This window comes from Bidens hawaiensis, unplaced genomic scaffold (genome assembly GCF_021521415.1).
Source record: "Bidens hawaiensis isolate Kalapana, Puna unplaced genomic scaffold, B.hawaiensis_p1.1 tig00039072_1, whole genome shotgun sequence".
Lineage (NCBI taxonomy): Eukaryota > Viridiplantae > Streptophyta > Magnoliopsida > Asterales > Asteraceae > Bidens > Bidens hawaiensis.
Window position 1 is genome coordinate 50,095 of NW_027505592.1, and position 21,772 is coordinate 71,866.

A 21,772-nucleotide genomic window follows, 5' to 3' on the forward strand; every position below is an offset into this window, starting at 1 on the left:
CACTCGTGTCGACACCAACTCAAATTTTGGACGCATAGGACATTTGGTTAAGGATCCGCTCTTTGTTACAGTCTAGTGGGTGCCTTACAGTATTCGTGTTACCTTTGTTGCACTTTAGGTCACGGTGTTCAAGTACATGTCTCGAATGATGCGTCAACCACATATTAGATATACAAGATACAAACTACATAATTAAACATCAATGCTAAGTTTTTTCTTATAAGCGCAAGCAGATCTTTAGAAATAGAGAATCGAGAATGGACATGAAAGTATGTCAACGTTATACAACATAAACATAAAAAAAAAAAACAAATTTTGGTCCGCTGGAGTGTTGGGTCAGTACCGGTATCAATCGGTACTAGTACCGAAAATGATCAATCACAACCGGACAATTGAGCTCTAGGTTTAGGCGTTGAAATGAAACACACACATTTTAGGTTCTAGTCATATCAGTTGATATTAATAATTAAGGTCAGGTAATAATCAGAAAGACAGGATTGAGTGATGTTAAAAACTATTGATAGATTGTTTTCCTTATATTTAAAAATAAAAACCAACTGTTATTTAACATATTTTCTACATAAAAATGTAATTTTATTTTTGTACAAATCAAATTAATTGCATATAACCTATGGTTTCACTTTAATACATTGATGATACATTAATTCTATATCCCCTTTGAAACCCTTTAAATGACAGAAATTTACCATGTCATAATAGTCCAAGATACCATTGGCTACCACTATCCATCGGGCCGGGTTAACGGGTCGAGCCTGAGAACACTTAGAAATCATTAAGAAATCCATCCAGATTAGTAACAAAGAATCATAATCTAGAACCACATTTGCCATTAACAAAGATCATGTACTATCTTATTTAAAGTAGTTCATATAGAAAAACATCAATAATACATTACACCTATAATAATCCACCGACACTATAACGACGACGAACTAAACACTTATTTTTCATATGTAAAAAACAAAGACAACATAACACATCTGCTTTAGCAAATACCAATCATATAACGCAACACAATGATTCACTCGGTTTTCTTTTCATCCTTGGCTTCTTTCACATCCGGTTTAGTTTCTTTACTTTCTTTCTCTTTCGGTTCACTTTCTTTAACCTTTTTCTCCTTCGGTTTCCCTTTTTTCAGCTTCATAAAACAGAAACAAGAGCAACAAGGACACTGAGACAAGAACTTCATACCTTTCACACACACACACACACACACTTGCTTACTCACATGCAAATGACTTATTACAGTTAGAAAGATAATAAGTAGATCAATTATAGGATTCCAAACCAATCACTTTCTTTTGCTAAAAGTGGGGACTAGTAACATTAGTCACAGGCTGTACCTCACTTCATTGTGGGGTCATTTTATTATGGGCTTTCAATCTTGGATTTAGTAACTTTATTATTGCTAGTAATAATAGCACGATGATAAAAGTCCACGTAGGGATGACTACTTAAGTGATTTATGATAAATGATTTAAATGTAAATACCAATAACTTGTTTTTTACATGTTGATATCCGGGTGAGTAAGAAATCGGAAAACCCGATCTGAGATCAAAAAAATTGAAAAATCAAACCTAAAAAATCGAATCAAAACAAAAGATGGTTTGCATATAATAAAAACCGAAACAAACCGAAATGAACTGAATTTCTAGATTTTTGTTTTTTTATTCTAAATAATTTATAAGAATTTAATAAATATGTAACTCATATATTTTTGGCTAAATGTATATTAGCCAGTTAGTTAATTATTAACCAAATTATTTTATACTTAAATTATTTATTTTTGGCCAATTTTTCCGGCCTAAAATTTTCAAGCCCAAATGATAAATACCGAAAAAACCGAAACAAAAACAAAACCGAAACCAAAGTTTTGGTTTGGTTTTAGCCCAAAACCGCACGTGTCGCACCACTTACACCCCTAGTTGCTACAATATCTTGGAGGAAAGTCTTGTGGTCCGATTAGCGAGTTGGGTCATTCTACTCCACTACGGGCTAAGAATGATTATGTAAACGTCATGATCAACATGTTAGAAGGTCTGAAAAGGAAAACTCAGAGGACGCTTTGACAGTCAAGTTAGTATATGTATATAAAATGATCATAACATATATTTTATGTAATGATTATAACAAAGTAAACGGCCTCTGGCGGAATTACAACTCTAATGCTCTTCATAGCCTAGTTACGGTATCATTCTCGGGTATATTTATTCAAAAATGTTTAAAATAATTGTAGATTAAATTCTTACACATATGAACACCAACCGAGTTACATCCGGATAATGGGTAACCGAGCAACAAAAATGTTTAAATTGAATATCGTTTAATTGTTGGTTAATGCTTCATTTAAGTAGCTTTTATTATTATTTATTATTAATTTACGACTTAATTTGTCGGTTTGATGTTGATGATCTACTTGCTAAGAGTTTTTCATGGCAGTTGTTGATTAATTAGGTTATCATTTGGAAATTTTAATAGTTATTAACGGTTTTTGAAGTTTTTTCTTACTCAACTAAGGGTAAATAAGTCATTTCATAAAAAGAACTTAGGAGAATTTATTAAGTCAATTAGCGCCGGGTGACGGGTACTAATTGTGTTACGACTAAGAGAACACAGATGCAACATTCGTAGTTTTTGAAAACTGAGGACCAAAACTGCAATATAAATAAATCATACTGTAAAAAAAAATGTTAGGTACATTTCCCAACGCGTCTTCCTTCGTAATATAGCCTTTACCAGGCTTGGACAACATTTAAAGAACACGTTAGGAAATTGAAGAAACACTAAGTGACCCCGGGCAGATTACGGATAATCTGGGGGTTAAATAGATGTTTCCCACGAGGATGAGGTCCAGCAAAGAAGGTTGTTCTTCAGGTGACTTGTAAAACAGACACCGTAAGCTCGTCACTGAGAAGGGGGTTCCTCCTTGTGACCACCCTCCGGCGTGAGAATCAGACTAGATTGCTCTGAATATAAGTGTATATTAAGAGATTGCTAGAGAAGATAAGATAATGAGATATCAGATGATGTCCTTACCATTCCAAGGTGTTGGAGTATTTATAGCCGAAGGTAGGTTTCCAAGAAGGTACAGCCGGCTGAATAGTATTCCTGTTATACCAACAGTGGGCTATGCACGAGCCATGCTGGTTGGTGGATAGGCTGCGGCTGATAGTGACAAGGACGGCTGTATACTGTTCCTTTACTGCCGGTTATGCACTGTTCCACCAACTATAGGCTACGCACGTCCCACAGTGAGGGTTGGTGAGTAGGCAGCGGCTAATAGTGAAACAGTACTAGAGGGTGCTCCTCCTCGTACTGTTGTCGGTGAGCTGTCACCCTGTGATTGGTTCATGGGCTGCTTTGGTCAGATCTTGTCTATTTTGTCCATACCTTGGCAGGTATAGTACCAAAGATCTTCCAGAAGCATACGGACTGGCTCACTCCCGCCTTGCTCATTCCTTCAGGTGACATTACTGAAGTATCAATAGTGCCCTGTGCGTGTAGCCTTGCTATTAGTGCGGGTAGCCTTCCCTGATGGCTTGTACCCGCAGCTGCGGGAACAGGCGGGGGTACTTCACCATTGGGAGGCTTTCCCTGCGGGAACAGCTGGCGTACTGCGCGTAAGGTCTTTCTCTGAGCATGGTGGGTCCTGCGGAAGCAGTTGGTCCTTGCGCAGACGTCCCTCTTCAAGGTGAGTCTTGCGGGTTCAACTGGGCTCTGCTGGGACCTACCTCTTCAAGTCCCCCCAGTCCAATGTTCTTCTCATGAATTATTAATAAGTGAGGTGAACTTTTGGACTTTAGCAAGGGGTTTTGAAAAGGGTTTTTAGTTTTAAGGTTTTCCGTGGAGATTCTTCCCGCGGTTTTCCTAATGTCACGCAGAAATTCCCGTCTTTTCTGCTTGATCTTTGGGTATGATGCGGGTAGGTCTGTAACCTCCTCGCAAGTCAGGAGGGTTGAGTCCCACTTGTGTAGATTCTCTATGAGGTTTTGGTAGTTTTGAACATAGTGATCAATTATGTTAAAACCACCAACTCCATCTTGGAGCTTCAAACAATGTAGTTCTCGACGGTCCCGCTATGCGGGGATGTTATTCCCGTTTCCGCAAGCATTGCCCAGAAGATCCTTCTTGGTTTCGATTCCCTGCGGAGCGCTAGGTATGTGAAGGGTTTTGCCTTGACACTGTACCCGCACTCGTCTTACGGTTACTTTACTTCCCAGGTATTCCTGGCGTCAATTCCCTGCGGGTGCTCAGTATGTGAAGGGTTTTGCCTTGACACTGTACTCGCACCTGTCTTATAGTTGGTTGCCAAGGTAAGGGGTGTATTCCCGCTTACTTTTGAATTTTTTTTTTTTTTTTTGAAATTTTGAAATTCGAAGAGTTGGTGAAAGGATAAGAACAGTCCATACTGTTGAAACGTCGTGCGACGGTTTCTTCTGACTGTGTTAGGACGTGCAGGAAGTTATGGTGACGTGACAGTACATGGTCATTCCAGACGCTTTTTCAGGCGCGTTGGCGCGATATTTCGGGCGCGTGGCCGCGAAATTAATGGCACGCGTCCTTTCAACAGCTGTTGCCAGCTTGCTCTTTGCCACGTGTCATAGTTTCATTGCACCTGCGATTTCTCTCTCTTCCATATTAAATTCATCGCATTAATTGCGATGAGTATATAAAGGGGGAGAGGGTCCTTTGCAATCCACACTCACTTTTCTCTTCATCTTCAAAACGATTTTCGACGAATACTCACCTTTTCAGTCGAGCATTCTCTTGATATCGTTCTTCTTTCATACCTGCAAGATGTCTTCTGCTCACGATCTTGAGGCTACAGCCGAGGAGGCTGTGGTGTACGCCGAGAACCCGTCATCCACGTCCGACAAGGATGACAAGAGTACTGCTGGCGAGTGCCAGTGTGCTCTGCCTGTCGATCTATATCAGTACATCGTCAGGAAGTTCATGCTCGAGTCTTTCGAGCCTGAGTTTCCTGAACCTTACCAGACGGTGTATGATGCCCCCAGAGGCAAGATCGGGGTATATGCCGCATTCTTTGTCTATGGGAATCTTAGGTTCCCCTTGACGAAGTTTGTGTACCGTGTTCTGGAGAGGCACGGTGTACACTTGACCGAGGTACACCCGATGGCGATCGCGAAGATTCGCCACTTCGAGTGGGTGTGCCGGATTCTGGGCGTTGAGCCCTTCGTCGACCGTCTGATGACCTTCTACTCTTGGAGGTGCATCCAGGGGTGGTATACTCTGATAACCCGGATCAAGGGTTTGAAGATTTGCGCAACCGAGCGCAGTCTTCGTTCGTGGAAGCGGGAGTTCTTTTATATCTCCGCTCGCGCCATCCCCCTTGCCATGAAGTTCAAGAATGGGCAAGCACGCCCCAGCCTTCACGCCTCCAACTACCAGGAGGCGGAATGGTTCTCAAAGATTTCCCGAGTCCAATCTCCGGTTTACCGCTTTGCGGAGTCCGGGATGGTGATGCTCGGGATGAGCCGGGTGTGGAAGGATGCGGAGGCGCAAAAGATCCCGATCGTCCTTGAATACGGTTTGAACTCTGTCCCTTACGGTATGCTTCATTTCTTTTTGTTGATTAGAATTTCTTCTAACTTCTTTCCTGTTTATTTCAGAGGGGAACGACTTGCAGTCTCTCCTGCAGCCGCGGGAGAGTGATGGTTCCACTCGGATGGGTACTCGTGCTCTCGATGAGAACGAGTTGCCCATCTTGGAGCAAACGCGGGATCGGTTTGTGGAGGCCTACTCGCCAGGCCACCCTATTCTGAGCGCCACGCGGCCAGGTAAGACGTTATTCAACCCTCGACCTCTCAATGCTGAAACCTCTGCTGGAATTCATCTAATCTTGTCTTCTGATGAGGAATCCGCAGATGGTCCTCCGTTGGTGCGGAAGAAGAAGGCTGCCGGCGGGAAGGGGAAGGCAAAGGTTGCATCCACTGCCGATCCAGTGCCTCGGTCTGATTCGGAGACCGAAAGCGAGGAGGTGGCGGGGAACCCTGGTGGTGCTAAGACCACTGCTCCGGAGGCTGAAATGATCGTCACCTCCGAGCAGCCCAGGACAAAGGTGAGCGGCGTGAAGAGGCCGGCTCCATCGGGTTCGTCCCCGCCTGTTCGCACTTTTAGGCTCAAGAAAACCCGTAAGTACAAACTTCCTTTACTTCTTAACTTCATATCTTTCCGCCAATATACTTATATCTCCTTTGTACAGGCGTGGATGCTGCCGCATTCCAGGGTGGAGCGGGGATGAGCACCTCCAGACCCATGACGGTAGGCTTGGTCCACCTTCCTGAGGCGATGACCCAGGCGGCTGCGCCTGCTTCAGTTGGTTCAGTTGCTCACCCAGTTGAGCCAACTGTTCCAACTGTGATGACATCTCCGCCGGCTGTCAGTGCCATATTTACTGAATCTTTCACTGAGCCGGCGGTGACTATTTCTGCGGGTACTTCCGCAGCGGCGACCACGGTTGTGAGTTCACCTCCGGTGAGTTCACCTCCGTTGGTTTCTACCGCGGCGGCGTCTATGCCTCCTCCGACGTCGGCAGCTACGGCCGATCCTTCAGGTATGCTTGGGGCTTCTCGCCGACTTCTGCCTCCTTCCCATCTGCCTGACCTCTTGGATGGATTTCCCTTGGGTTCAGGTGATGGGTTTGGCGGCTATCGGCCTGTTGTTGACCCTACAGGTGCGTAGGGTTCTTTTGGCCTTTATATATATATATATATATATATATATATATCATCTTTTCCTAAATGCTTTTTGTTTTTTGCAGTGTCGGATTCCAATGAAGTGTATGTTCCACGATGGAACATCCGCCGAGGAACAACCCTTCGCACGCCTGTCGAATGCGTGGAGTGGGCTCGTCACGCAGCTCCCAGCGGTGCGTTGGGGGAAGCTATGGCTAGCTACCAGGAGGGTAGGCTAACCAATGAGCTTCGGATTCTCCTGGCCCGGATGCAGCCGCGCGTTGAGCTGCTTTGTCGTGAAAACGACAAGTTAAAAGCAGCTCGTATTCAAGAAGTAGCTCAGGCGCGGGCTGTCCGGGAGGAGAACATAAGGCTTACCGCAGTGGCTGCGGAAAAGGAGAAGGCCTTCAAGGCCCTCGAGGTTGAAGTTCAGGCCCGGCTCGAGGCCCGTTCCAAGGCTGCCCAAGCTGTTAACGAACAGCTTCGGCTGGCTAAGGAAACTGCACGGAACGCAACCGAGAGGGCCACCAAGGCTGAAGCTGTTGCTGAGCCTCTACGCCTCGAGAATGAGGAACTTAAAGCCAAACTAGAGGTGCTCCAACAGGCTCATGATGCCTTGGCGATGGAAGACGCCAAGAAGCTCCAAGAGATCTTGGACCAGAGGGGGGTGCTTGACCACACTGAGCGGAAGCTAAAGGGCGTTGAAGAGGCTGCGGCTAAAGAAGTGTTGCTTGCCAACCTCAACAAAAGTGAAGCCGAACGCGCCCGTAACCAAGCTCAAGCTGCCCTCCAGGAGGCTCAAGTTGCCAAGGAATGGCTTCTTCGAGAAGCGTTGTCTCAGGTATGTTTAGTTTCATTATATCTTTACGCTTTTCTTTGTAAATAGAAAAGGTTTTGATACTTGTATTTTTTCTTTTTGTAGGTTGTGCATCGGGTCTTCACGGATACGTCTTATGACGATGCTATGAGCGCAGCCCTCAACGCTTCTCATGAGGATGGAGAAAAGACCGGCTTCCTGCTTGGTCTAGGGTTCGTTGAGAAAGGCATCCCGCCTTCCAACTTCCCTTTATATGACGTTGATACTGAAGCTGTATATGACCAAGCAGTGAATCAGTATGCCGCCTTCCCGCATCCGGTGGTGGAGAAGGTGAACGAAGTTGCTGTTGCTGATGATGGGCTAGCTATCCTTAAAGCTTTCCTTGAACCGCCACGTTCTACTGATGGTGCGGGTCCGAGTGGAAGTGGTCCTGAAGCATGATCCTGAAGATCCCTTTCCACCATTATAGATTTTTATTTTTGTATAGCTTTTTTTGTATGCAGGTATGTACCCAGCAATCCTTGTAATATTTGAATTTCGATGGAATAGAGATTATTTGCCAACGCCTTGCCTTGTTTATTTTACGCATGTTTTGATTTAACTTAGGAATTTCTTGAGTACTTGGATAAGTTAACTTTTTAACATGGCAGATTATAAGTTTTAAGTTTTGCTTCCTCTTTCATGATTGTGCGGGTATGACCGTCACTTTCACTTGGTAGGATGGCTAAACTTTACTTATATCTGTCCTGCGTGGAAGTTTTCCTCATCTTTTCCTTAGAAACTTTCTAAGTATTTTGAATAAGTTAGCCTTTGTACGTGCGGTTGTTAATAGGTTAATGTTCAGTTTCCTCTATCATGATTGTGCGGGTAGGACCGTCACTTTCATTTAGTGGGATGACCAAACTTTACCTATAACTGACCTGCGTGAAGGTTTCCCTTATCTTTTCTTTTGAAATTTTTACCGTTTTATGTGTTTATGCGGGTTTTGCCGCCTTCCACACGTAACGACTTACTTCTTCCCATATTTATGCGGTGAATACCGGCATGTCAGTGTGGGAAGTTCATAAGTATAAAGGTAAGGCTATCAACACAATGTGAAAGGAGAATCATTTCCATTAGAAGTGGCTCTAGGCCTTTTCTTTACAAGTTTGGAATTGATCTACATGTAACATTTGCGTAATTGAGCTCCATTCCATGTTCTTGGGATGGGAGTGCCATCGAGCCTTTCGAGCCGGTGTGCGCCTTTTCCCAAAACTTCTTTAATGATGTATGGCCCTTCCCAGACCGGGGCCAGCTTTCCTGGGCGCTCTCGGTTCGAAGCCTCGTTGTTACGCAGTATGTAGTCTCCGACATTGAAGTTGCAGAGTTTTACCCGCATGTTGTAGTACTTTTGCATTTGTTGCTTGTAGTTCTCTTCACGCGCTGCGGCTAAGCCTCTACGTTCTTCGGTTAGCATAAGATCTAACCGTCTTTCCGCATCATTGTCTTCTGGCTGAATCAAGACCCTTGGTGAGGGTAAACCAATTTCGACCGGGACCATGGCTTCAGTGCCATAAGTGAGGCTGAACGGGGTTTCTCCCGTACTGGCCTTTTTCAGCGTTCTGTTTGCCCAAAGGACGTGCGGAAGCTCGTCCACCCAGCCGGATCTGTGTTCCAAGAGTCTTTTCTTTATGCCTTCGACGATGCTCTTATTTGCTCTTTCTACCTCACCATTACCCTGCGGGTGCGCCACTGAGGTAAAGGTGTGGGTGATTTGAAGTTCTTCCAGCCACTTTTGTAGCTTCTTGTCAGCAAAGTTGGTGCCGTTATCGCTCACCAAATTATGTGGAAGTCCAAAACGACAAATAATAAATTCCCAAATAAATTTTTTGATATGTTTCGCTGTTGTTTGGGCTAAGGGTTTTGCTTCTATCCACTTGGTGAAGTAGTCGATGGCTACCACTAGGAACTGAACGTTTCCTGCTGCTGTAGGAAATGGGCCTGTCACATCGATGGCCCACTTCTGAAATGGCCATGAAGAGGTGACTGGAACAAGTTCATTCTTCGGGCGATGCGTGTTGGGTGCGTAGAGCTGACAAGACCTACACTTTCTGATGTATGCCAGCGCATCCGCATGCATCCCCGGCCAAAAGTATCCCGCGTTATTTAGCTTAGCTACAACAGCGCGTGGACCTGCGTGTACTCCACAGATGCCTTCGTGTACTTCCCTTAGGAGGTAGTCAGCATCTTGGTTGTCTACACATCTTAAGAGTGGGCCAAGAAAGTTACGTTTGTAAAGGATGTCATCGATGAGTTGATAATTCATTGCTTTACAGCGTAGTTTTCTTGCCTGTGTTTTTGACTCTGGTAGTATACCTGCCGCAAGGTAATTTATTATTGGTGTCATCCACGTTTCTGTGCCGGTTTGGATGACACAGATTTCCTTGTGCGGGACTGAAGGTGCCTCGAGGAGTTCAATGCGGATGTCCTTTCCCAAGTGGGTGAAGGCTAATGATGCAAGCTTGCTTAACGCATCCGCAGATTTGTTTTCACTACGCTTGACATGTATGACTTTGCAATCGTTAAAATCGCGCATAAGGGTTTTTGCTTGTGCGAGGTACAGGGCCATTGTGTCGTTCACGGCCGTGTACGTCCCGTTTATTTGGTTGGCTACTAACATGGAATCCACGTGGGCTTCCAAGTATTTCACTCCCATCTTACGCGCAATTCTCAGCCCGGCCAAGAATGCTTCATACTCGGCTTCGTTATTCGTACTTGGAAAATCCAGTCGAATAGCGTAAGTGTATTCTTGGCCTGCTGGGTTGGTTAGTTTCAACCCTGCGCCTGAACCCTCGTTACTGGCTGCTCCATCAGTGTAGAGTCGCCATACATCATTGATGTCCTGTGCTGGAGAGGGTTGAGCCTCTTCCTGGCACTCTTTTTCCCGTGATGCAGGCACTTCCGCAATAAAGTCGGCCAAAACCTGGCCTTTTATGGCTGGTCTTGGCTTATACTTTATCGCATATTCCCCCAACTCAATTGCCCATTTGGCTAGGCGTCCCGATAACTCGGGTTTGCGTAGAACGTTTGAAAGTTTGAAGTTGGTGAGAATGGTGATTGGGTGACCCTGGAAATATCGTCTTAACCTGCGTGAAGCGTGTACAAGTGCTAAGACTAATTTTTCGAGGGTAGAGTACCGGGTTTCTACGTCTGTTAGGATACGGCTGACATAATATATTGGCATTTGGATGCCTTTCCGTTCAACTAGCAGGACCGCCCCGGTTGCTCTATCTGTTGCGGAAAGGTATAGGATTAACTCTTCCCCCGCTTCTGGTGCTGTGAGTGTTGGGAGTTCGATCAAGCGTGACCGAATCTCCTGAAAAGCTGCTTCCGCTTCTGGTGTCCAGCGGAAGTGCGTTTTCTTTAAACAGTTTCTCAATGTTGACACGAAAGGAAACGACTTATCCGCGTGATTTGCCAAAAAGCGATTAAGTGCAACTAGTCGTCCATTCAGTGTCTGAGCCTGTTTGATGGTGGTAGGTGATTCCATTTTGATAATGGCTTCGACCTTTTCAGGGTTCGCTCTGAAGCCATCTTTAGTGACGATGACCCCCAAGAACTTCCCTTCTTCCATCCCAAAGGAACACTTGCTCGGGTTGAGCTTCATGTTTATCCTCCTGAGCGTGTTGAAAGTTTCTTCGATGTCTTTCAACATCGCTTCTGCGTCAGGGCTTTTGATGACCAAGTCATCCATGTAGACTTCCAAGTTCCTCCCAATTTGGGCATGAAACTGGTTGTCCATCAGGCGTTGGTATGTGGATCCGGCATTCTTAAGTCCAAATGGCATCATTTGGTAACAAAATGTGCCATCGGGCGTCCGAAAAGCGGTTTTGTCCTGATCATCAACGGCCATGTGGATTTGATGGTACCCCTTATACGCATCCAGGAAGCATTTAAGGCGAAACGGTGCCAACGAATCCACCTTAAGATCAATTTCGGGTAACGGATAACAATCTTTGGGGCATGCTTTGTTTAAGTCCTTGAAATCTATGCACATGCGCCATTGTTTGTTATTCTTCGGTACCATAACGGGGTTTGCAACCCATGTTTGATATCTGCTAATGCGTACGATGCCTGCGTCGAGGAGTTCCTTGACTTGGGTTCTACACGCATTAGTTTGTTCTGGCCCCATTGCTCTGCGCTTTTGTACGACTGGCGTAACAGCCAGGTCGCACTTGAGCTTATGCTCTGCCTTACTTCGGGGTACGCCAGTCATGTCAGCTGGTGTCCACGCGAAGATGTCGGCGTTTTTCAGTAGTAAGCGTTTGAGTAAGGTGCGCGTGGGATCAACGACTGTTGGGCCAATGGTAACGGCCTGGTCAGGGTACTTGCCATTGAAGGCCCATTTTTCCGGTTCGGTGATGGTTGGTTTAGCCATCTTTGGTTTGGGTTTAGATGAGACAGATGCGATGCATACCTGGGGAATGCCGGTGATCATCGCCACGCCCTCAGCTGTTGGCCATCCCATCATGCCGTGGACTGAAGATACCACGGCATTGAATCTTGCCATCCCGTCTCTCCCGAAGAGAATGTCGTATGTGTGGTGTGGCTTCCTCATTACGACAAAGTCCACATCCTCTGTGCGTGAGTGATTCCCGTCCGTAAGAGTGACGGGGAAAGATAGGATACCCAGGGGGGTGTTTGTGCTGCCGTCGAACCCTTCCATCGAGGCGTAAACCGTTTCCAGGCGTTCCTTGTCTTCGTCATCCAGCTTGTCGAAGAACTGCCTGTACATCACCGTTGTCAGCAAGAGTGCGAGAAGTGATGTAGTGCCCCAGCTGGCTTTTGATGACAGTAGGGCCTTCTTTGCTGGGTCCTCCTGGCACTCGCGGGAAGCGCACCTCAGCTTCCTTCCACGCGCATGGTTCTGTCGCTCGCCTTTTTCTTCTGATGTTGCCATGAACCATGTTGATGCTGATGTCAACGGGTTTTCGTCCATTGCCTCTGTACCGGTTATCATTCCTTCCTCCCTTCTTGATTGATGCCACAAGTTGTGCAAGTCTTCCATCCTTGACAAATGTTTCAACAATATCCTTCAAGGATGTACACTCCTCCGTACTATGACCCTTTGTCCCGTGAAAGTCACAGGATTTACTTTGATCCGCATTAGGTCGCAGCCGGATCATTGGAGCCTTTGGCCGTGGTAGTTTTTCAGTGGCAAATATCTTCATGACGCTTTTGGTGAGTGGCGTCCACCGGTGTTTCCGGCTTGGAAGGTGTGTGTTATCCCTTTCGCCAACAAGAGGGCGAGAGCTGGATGAGGTGTCAAAGTTTACCCTTGACTGCCAAATACCTAGCTTCCTCTTTTTGTTCTGCCGGGCGATCCGAACATTGTTTTCTCTGGTCCTTTGCGTGTAGAGGTGTGTACTCTGGGGAAGATCCCTTCCCAGTTGCTTCTCTGTCTCGGCAAAGCGCTTGGCCGCCGTCATGATGGCATCCCATGTGGACGGCATGCCGTTCTTACCCGTCAACGTGCGGATAAGCTCTGGGTATTCGGCGCCCTGGATGAAAGTGGCGCGAACAAGATCTTCACTTATGTTGCCCAGACTCAGCTTTTTGGAGTTGAAGCGAGTGATGAAGTCTAGTAAAGATTCATCCTCCTCTCTAACGCAGTTGAGGATCGTCCACTGTTCTTCAGTATATTTCCTCTGTTGGCTGAACTTGTTCTGAAAATCGGCCCAATCATAGATGTGGTGGACCGGTAAACGATCGAACCATGCCCTGGCCGCTCCAACCAGTGTCATCTGGAACATATAACACCACGTGGGTTCCGTTCAATTGCTGACGGTTGCCCCCGCAATGAATCTGTTCAGGTGATCGTCTGGGTCGGAAAGACCATCATAAGTGCCGATATTGGACATTTGTTTGGCACTTCTCGGGGCGATTGCTTCCGCAATGTCCCTTGCAAACTTGGACTTTCCTGCATTTGTAGCAGTTGGTCTAAAGGTTTTGGAGAAGTCACGTCTGTTTCTCCCCGCGTTCGTTGGTTTAAAGGTTTCTCCAAAATTCCTTGTCGGTTGGAAGTCCGTTTCCTTACGCTTCCCTTTCGCCTTATGGCGAGGGTTTGCGTCGGTATCGGATTCTTCCCACTCATTGTCCGAGTACTCGCACTCACTGTTCATGTTGAGATGTTGGCGAGTACTGCCGAATTCATTAGCCTGTTGAAGTGAACGCAAGCGTTCATCCAACTCAGCTTGGAACTCTTTCTGACGTGCTTCGGCCCACGCCTTAACTTGATCGAGTGTTTGGCGAGGAGGCCTCGTCCGTTTCTCCAACTGGGCATCAGTGAACCCTAGTAAAATATTGTTTACTGCACTTGTCCCGGCTTGGGTAACCGGGGTAGTGTTCGTAAGATTTGTATAACCGCCGGTGTTCCCCCCAGTTGCTGGGGTTGTGGTTACCGGGGTTTCTTGGTCACTTACTGGCTTTGGGACCGGAGTAACGTTAACCATTTCTTTAGAAATTTTGAAAAAAAACTAAGAATTAGTTCTAGCTTTTATGCACGGATGGCGCCAATGAAGAAACACTAAGTGACCCCGAGCAGATTACGGATAATCTGGGGGTTAAATAGATGTTTCCCACGAGGATGAGGTCCAGCAAAGAAGGTTGTTCTTCAGGTGACCTGCAAAACAGACACCGTAAGCTCGTCACTGAGAAGGGGGGGGGTTCCTCCTTGTGACTACCCTCCGGCGTGAGAATCAGACTAGATTGCTCTGAATATAAGTGTATATTAAGAGATTGCTAGAGAAGATAAGATAATGAGATATCAGATGATGTCCTTACCATTCCAAGGTGTTGGAGTATTTATAGCCGAAGGTAGGTTTCCAAGAAGGTACAGCCGGCTGAATAGTATTCCTGTTATACCAACAGTGGGCTATGCACGAGCCATGCTGGTTGGTGGATAGGCTGCGGCTGATAGTGACAAGGACGGCTGTATACTGTTCCTTTACTGCCGGTTATGCACTGTTCCACCAACTATAGGCTACGCACGTCCCACAGTGAGGGTTGGTGAGTAGGCAGCGGCTAATAGTGAAACAGTACTAGAGGGTGCTCCTCCTCGTACTGTTGTCGGTGAGCTGTCACCCTGTGATTGGTTCATGGGCTGCTTTGGTCAGATCTTGTCTATTTTGTCCATACCTTGGCAGGTATAGTACCAAAGATCTTCCAGAAGCATACGGACTGGCTCACTCCCGCCTTGCTTATTCCTTCAGGTGACATTACTGAAGTATCAATAGTGCCCTGTGCGTGTAGCCTTGCTATTAGTGCGGGTAGCCTTCCCTGATGGCTTGTACCCGCAGCTGCGGGAACAGGCGGGGTACTTCACCATTGGGAGGCTTTCCCTGCGGGAACAGCTGGCGAACTGCGCGTAAGGTCTTTCTCTGAGCATGGTGGGTCCTGCGGAAGCAGTTGGTCCTTGCGCAGACGTCCCTCTACAAGGTGAGTCTTGCGGGTTCAACTGGGCTCTGCTGGGACCTACCTCTTCAGAAATGATTTAAGATTGAAATATAATCGAATGGCCAAGTCATTTATTGTGTAATGTGTAGAGAAGAGAGCGAGTATAATAGATGGAGCAACTAGAGGTGCACAAAAAAACCGGTTCCGGGCCCGACCCTACCCGAAACCCGATGGAACCGGTCAAAATCCGGTTAAATACCCGACTATACCCAGAACCAGTTCCTACCCGGACCCGGTCACCTGGTTTAGACTTTTGTTAACCATACCCAGAACGGTTCCTACCCGGTTCCGATTCCTTAACAACTATGGTCTATGAAGAGAATGAAGGGGAGCCCATCAAATGAGGCCTCTGGCCTCTCCTTTATAAAGGATGATGTTGTGGATTAATGGACCCAATGGGCATGACCTATTATTTAGGGACCAGCCCCTATTATGTGGGGATATGCCATAGATAAGCATGAGTTATTAATTAACACTATATGACTTAATTACAAAAAGAAAATAAAAGGTTACACAAATAGTTCATGGCCTTAGAGGTCTAACCTTAAAAAGGAGTATCTAGATATATGCTTGAGTTATGTGGTTTCCATAACGCTACGTTTTGTTAAATTCGAGTAAAATGATCAAAATATCCTTTTAATACATTGTTTTTTTAAATTGTTTTTGTGTCCTGACCCTAGATTGCAACAAATTGCCATGACTAGCGGGATTTAGCGTCTACACCCCTTATTACTGCCACTACTACTAGTCTTGTCACTACCTGTTACGATAGTTTATTATTACGTATATTCATCATCATCATCATCGTCGTCGTCATCATCATCATCGTCGTCGTCATCATCATCATCATCATCATCGCTTTTGGTTTTGTTTTTCTTACATTAGTTACATACACCATCATATGCCAAAAAATGAAATTAAAAGTTTATTTTGGTCATTTAACAGAAATTTAACGAAAGCTGATGTAAGACCCCGGACTTGGTACAGAATGAAAACCATATACGGTAGAAACTCTAAAAAATAATACACTTGGGACCACCAAAATTTATTAATTAAAAGAGTTATTAATTAATCGATAAATTAATAATTATTAATTTATATATTAATTAATATTTTATTAATTTATAGTACAATACTTAGTTTACAAACACCTTTCAAGCTTCCACTTAAGTATTGTATACAATGCATGTATATCAAATGAACGGCCCAATTTGAAAGAAACCTTCAATCTCCCACCTTATTATGCTTCTTGTGTTCAATGTATCACTTTATGGACATTAAAAATATTTTCTATATAAATACAAGATCAAAATAGGTTAACACAAAAGGTTAAATACAAGATCAAAATAGGTTATAACATTGAACAATTTCTTGTTGAGCTATGAGAAAACAACACCAGAAGTTCTTACCATGCTAAGGAAAATTAGAGACGAAATTCAAGGGGAAATTGATTTCAACAAAAAACAAAAGATAATTGAGTCATTTTTCAAGAAACCTTTATAATCATTCATGTAATATGCTATATATAAGGAATTAATAATTTATATTTTATATGGGGTCTAAAGAAATTATCAAAAATGTATTATCTTATAATTTTAGCGAATTATTAATTTAGCACCCTATCCCCAAGTCGGGACCGGCAAAAAATATTATCTTAGAGAGTTTATTAAATAATCAGGTATTAATTTATCGAGTTTCTACTGTAACCCAAACATACAATCTTTAAATTTATATCCTAAACTTGTAACTAGAACTAAACCACAAATCACAATCAGTAATATATAAAAGAACAACAAAGATACATCATACATACTACATAACATGTAACATGTTTGTTCATGTTAATCCACTCTGCCCACATTGTAGACCCTAATTTCAACATATGATACAACAACAAATTCCAATAAAGTAGAAAGACAAAACAGTTGAAACATCAATGAAACCTCACAACAATGCAAGAAATATCATCTGCACTCTTCCTCGCAAGCGCCTCTTCGTTCAGTTGCTTCGCAGCCGCCTTCGCATCCTTCACGTTCTTGATACAATCAACCGCCTCCTGATTCGTCATAACCTTAAGAAACAAGTAAATAATAGAACATTAACATCAGAAACCGATAAACATTATAAAACCAACTTTCTTAATCATTTTGATGATTATAGAAACAAACCTTCCAAATGCCATCGCTTGCTAATATTATGAACTCTGTATCATCATCTATCATTTCCATTGATACATCCGGTTCAGAACTTAAGTGTTCCTTCAAACTCTTGTCACCAAACGCTCTTGCAACTGCCAACCGACCATCAACACGTGGCACATCACCTGCAATCTAACAGCCTTTGACATGATGATATACACGTTATAATCTTTTTTGTAGGGGTGTAAACGAGCAGAGCCTGAGCTCGACTAGGCTTGTTTTGAGCTCTATTTCTAAAGCTCGAGGTTGGCTCAAGAGTAGGTTTCAAGTTTGAGCTAGGCTCGTTTATTATTTATTAATTAATTTATATATATTTATAATTATTTTAATGAATTTATAACTATATGTGTGTGTGTATTATAATTTTATATATAACATAATATATATTATTTAGTTCATTTATTATAATTTTATACATAACATTAATCATTATAAATAAATATATAATAAAAGTTACATAAATAACCGGCTCATTTAGGCTCGTGGGCGGCTCTAGCTCGATAAATGAAGCTCGGGCTCGTTTAGTAAACAAACTTAATTTTAGGCTCGAGCTCGTTGAAGCTCGGCTGGATTCAAGTAGCTAGCGAGCGGCTTGGCTCGTTTACACCCCTAGTTTTTAGACAAACCATTGTCACCTGGAAAGGTGGTTACAAAACCGCCTCGGTTTTCAATAAGCTTCCGTTCCTTGCTCGGTTCATGGTCAATCGATAACTGTTTAGCCACACCCTTTCTGCATATCACAGCGCGTGAGTCACCGACATTAGCCACCACAAGCTTTTTACAGTTTATTAAAATGGCAGTAACCGCAGTCGAACCGCCTCTACCCAGATCAACTGCTTTGTCCAGAATCGTTTTGTCAGTTACTCGATAAGCCTTTCTTATTGCATGCTCGGTTTTGGTCCAGAAGTCAGGCTGCTTGCAGAACAACAAATAACTTAATAATAATAATAGTAATAATAATAACAATAACAATAACAATAATAATAATAATAATAATAATAATAATAATAATAAATCTTGATTAACGGTTTCAAATAAGTTAATAATAAAGGTTCTTGCCTCTTTTAAAATGTTTTCAAATAAATGAGACCGGAGGTAATCGGGGACTTCGTGGCTTAAGTGACCGTCAAATATAGCAAACAGGCCGAGCTCGTTATCATCAACGTTCTTGAATTGTGCAAATACATAATCTTCCATATCATGATATGATTTTCCTTTAACCAAATGATACCCGTGTGTTACATGTTTAGACATCTTGCTTTTTCCTTTTCCGGTTTCACCTGATGATGATGATGATGATAGACCAACCTTTTCCTGTTAAAGAAAAAGCCACTTATAATAACCAGAAGCACATAACTATAAGTAATCATCATTCTGCGTCAAGTAAGTTACTAGTGATTATTATTTTTTCCATTTAACCATTACATTTGCATCATTTTACATCCAACCAGGTGCGATCCGTTCTTCAAAGGGGTGTGCATAAAACCGAAAAACCGAACTGAATCAAAAAACCGGCAGCTTGGTTTGTTTTTGTTACTTTTATCCAAACTTATGGTTCGGCTTTGGTTATCTGAAAAACTGAACTGAATATATATATATTTTCATATTTTATTTTTTATTTTTGAGTAGTTTATACATAACTTAATAAATATGCAACTCAAATATTTTAGCCCAAATTAAAATATTCAATTAGTTGTTATAAATCAACAAAATGATTTAGGTCCAAATTAATCACTTTAAGACAATTTTTTTTCTTCGGCCCAAAATTTTCAAGCTCAAATGACAAATCCGAACCGAACAAAACCGAATGTATAGATTTTCATATTTTATTTTTTATTTTAAGTAGTTTATAAAAAATTTAATAAATCCATAACTCCAATATTTTAGCCCAAACATATAATAATAATAATAACAATAATAATAATAATAAAATAATTTAGGCCCAAATACATTATTTTGGCCCAAAATTTTCAAGCTGAAACGGCAAAACCAAAGTTTAGGCATTTGGTTTGCTTTTAACACAAAACCGACCCGAACATTCTTGCTATACATTCTTGCTAATCTAAAGCTTATCTGACTGACTGATTGATTAATTGATTAATGAAATATGATAAAAAATCTCAGAATATATCATATACTGAGCAGCTGATTGAGTGTAATTGTAATAATACGGATTAATTAACATATAACAATCCTCTGAAACTATAAAACATATATATATATATATATAAACCCTAGGTAGCTTTTGTTTTGTCAGTTGAATGAATGAATGAATATATAGAAGAAGGTTTGTTAGTTAATTAATTAGTTATGGTAGTTAATTAGTTAGTTAGTTACCTTCATTTTGTTGAATATATCTCTGCCGGCCATGGCGGATTCTGGTGATCGTGATCAACGACGACGACTTTTGTACAGTTGACACGACGACTGACTAGCACACCACAATTAATCCAGATGTTACATCACTCACACAAAAGTCTTAAATATACATATTTTTATTATTTAAATACGGTTACCGTTATTTCCTTAATTTTGTCTTCAATACTGGTGTCGTTTTGGTACTATACGATACTACCGGTATTAGGACCAAACCGATACTGAATCGAATATTTCTGTACTGATACAAAAAAATTATGATTTTCGAGATCGGGATTTTCCGTACCGGTCTCGTCCCTACTTGGGTGTTTTCCTGAGAAATCATACCGCTCGTCAAAGCAATACATGAAGTAGCTTCGGGTATAGCTGTAAAAGCAAGATGTGTAGGTGGATCGACTCATCAAGTTCCCATTGAAATAGGATCCACACAAGGAAAAGCACTTATCATTCGTTGGTTATTAGCGGCATCTCGAAAGCACTCGGGCTGAAAAATGGCAAGAACTTATTGAATCCATAGTTTGGGCTCATAATAAATTAAAAGTTGCTCTTGTTACCCAGCCGAGAGCCTTAAACATTGCCACAATATCATATTCTCTGGTGTAACAAACGGTGGAATAAAAACACAGGTGGGCTCGGGATTCAAATTGACAACCTCACTAGACCTAACTCAAATATTTCATTGTCGTAATTCACCAAAAGTGATATGAGTGAAAATCGAACTTGAGTCTACACTAAAGAACCAAGTGATGAGTTGCATATCATTGATTATTAACACAAAACGGATAAATTCATAAAATTAAAATTATAAGAAGAATAAAGATTTCCAATAGTTTCTCAATAATATACACAATTATTATAAAACATGTATAGCTTGTAACTCGAAACTCGTTAAAAAGGATTTGAAAAACATATAGCTTGACATCAATTCGCCTAGAAGCTCGGTTTAGCTCATTTACAAACCGACTTGGCTCTGGTCGGCTTGAATTATTTGTTTGTGAGACTGCCTGTGGTGGTTTAGCTAAAAGTGAATAACAATTCTCCACGTCATTGTCATGTAAGCATGGAAACTCTCATTAACTTTTTAATTCAAATTGTGTAATGGTTTAACTAAAATCAATTATTTTATAATATTTTTTAGATAGAAATGTGAGTAGGAGTATGTAACGCCTCCTACTAGTTTTGAGGTAATAGTGTTTAACGCTCTTTTGTGATAAGGTGGCATGGGGCGGTCCGAGTGGTTTTAATTTATAAAAGTACAATACTATTTTAGGAACATTAATGGTTTACTATTGATATGCGTATAATCATAATCAAAAGAAAGTTGGTTATAGAATAACCAAAATTGACTTATTCATTATTTTGTTAACTGGTTCAAATTTTTATCTATAGTTGGATTGTTAGTTTTTAATTTTTTATAATCACTCTAGACAAAACAGCAGTTGATATTCTAATTAGGGCTGTTCAAAAAGCCCGCGGCTCGCTTGAAAAAAGCTCGGCTCGAAAAAGCTCGATTCTAAATGAGCTCGACTCGAATCGGCTCGATTTATAAACGAGCCGAGCTCGAGCCAGGGTCAGTTCGGCTCATGGCTCGGTCTTGCTCGGCTCGTTGGCTCGTTTAAATTAAACCCTAAATTTTAATATCTATATATAATAATATCATACCAAAAAATAAATAAATAAAAATTATACATATATTATGTCACTCGACACCTAAAACCTTATGAAAGAATAACGAAAATAAACAAATAAATTTATAAATTCTCTAGTTTATAAATTTTATATAATATGTATGTTATAATTATATTTTTTGTAATTTATATATCAAATTTGTAAAATATAAAATAAAAAAATAATAAATAAAAAATAAAAAAAAATTAAAGGAGTCCGGCTCGACGAGCTCGAGCTTTATACAAGCCGAGCTCGAGCTTGATTTTTCAGCTCGATAAAGAAAACGAGCCGAGATCGAGCCAGCTCGATTAAGTTCGAGCTCAAGCTCGAGCACACTCTGGCTCGACTCGACTCGGCTCGTTTACAGCCCTAATTCCAACAGTATTCCATGAATAAAGTTGTGTTAAAATAAACATAAAGTTATGTTAATTCGTAAAAAAATCAAGTTTGCATTAAAATTAACGTTTTTCTCTTAAAAAGAAAATTTTTTTTCTTTCTCAGC

General features: G+C 42.2%; 1 protein-coding gene across 1 annotated transcript; it reads right to left on the reverse strand.

Annotated features, from left to right (window-relative positions):
- Positions 1–16,791: 16,791 nt before the first annotated feature.
- On the reverse strand, positions 16,792–19,694 carry LOC143614161 (putative protein phosphatase 2C 39). The gene is made up of 5 exons (XM_077087673.1): positions 19,564–19,694; positions 18,286–18,540; positions 17,862–18,138; positions 17,197–17,351; positions 16,792–17,099 (listed from the first exon to the last, which is right to left on the reverse strand). The coding sequence occupies exons 1-5, from the start codon at positions 19,594–19,596 to the stop codon at positions 16,962–16,964; spliced, it is 858 nt and encodes a 285-aa protein (XP_076943788.1). The 5' UTR covers positions 19,597–19,694; the 3' UTR covers positions 16,792–16,961.
- Between the last annotated feature and the right edge of the window lie 2,078 nt (positions 19,695–21,772).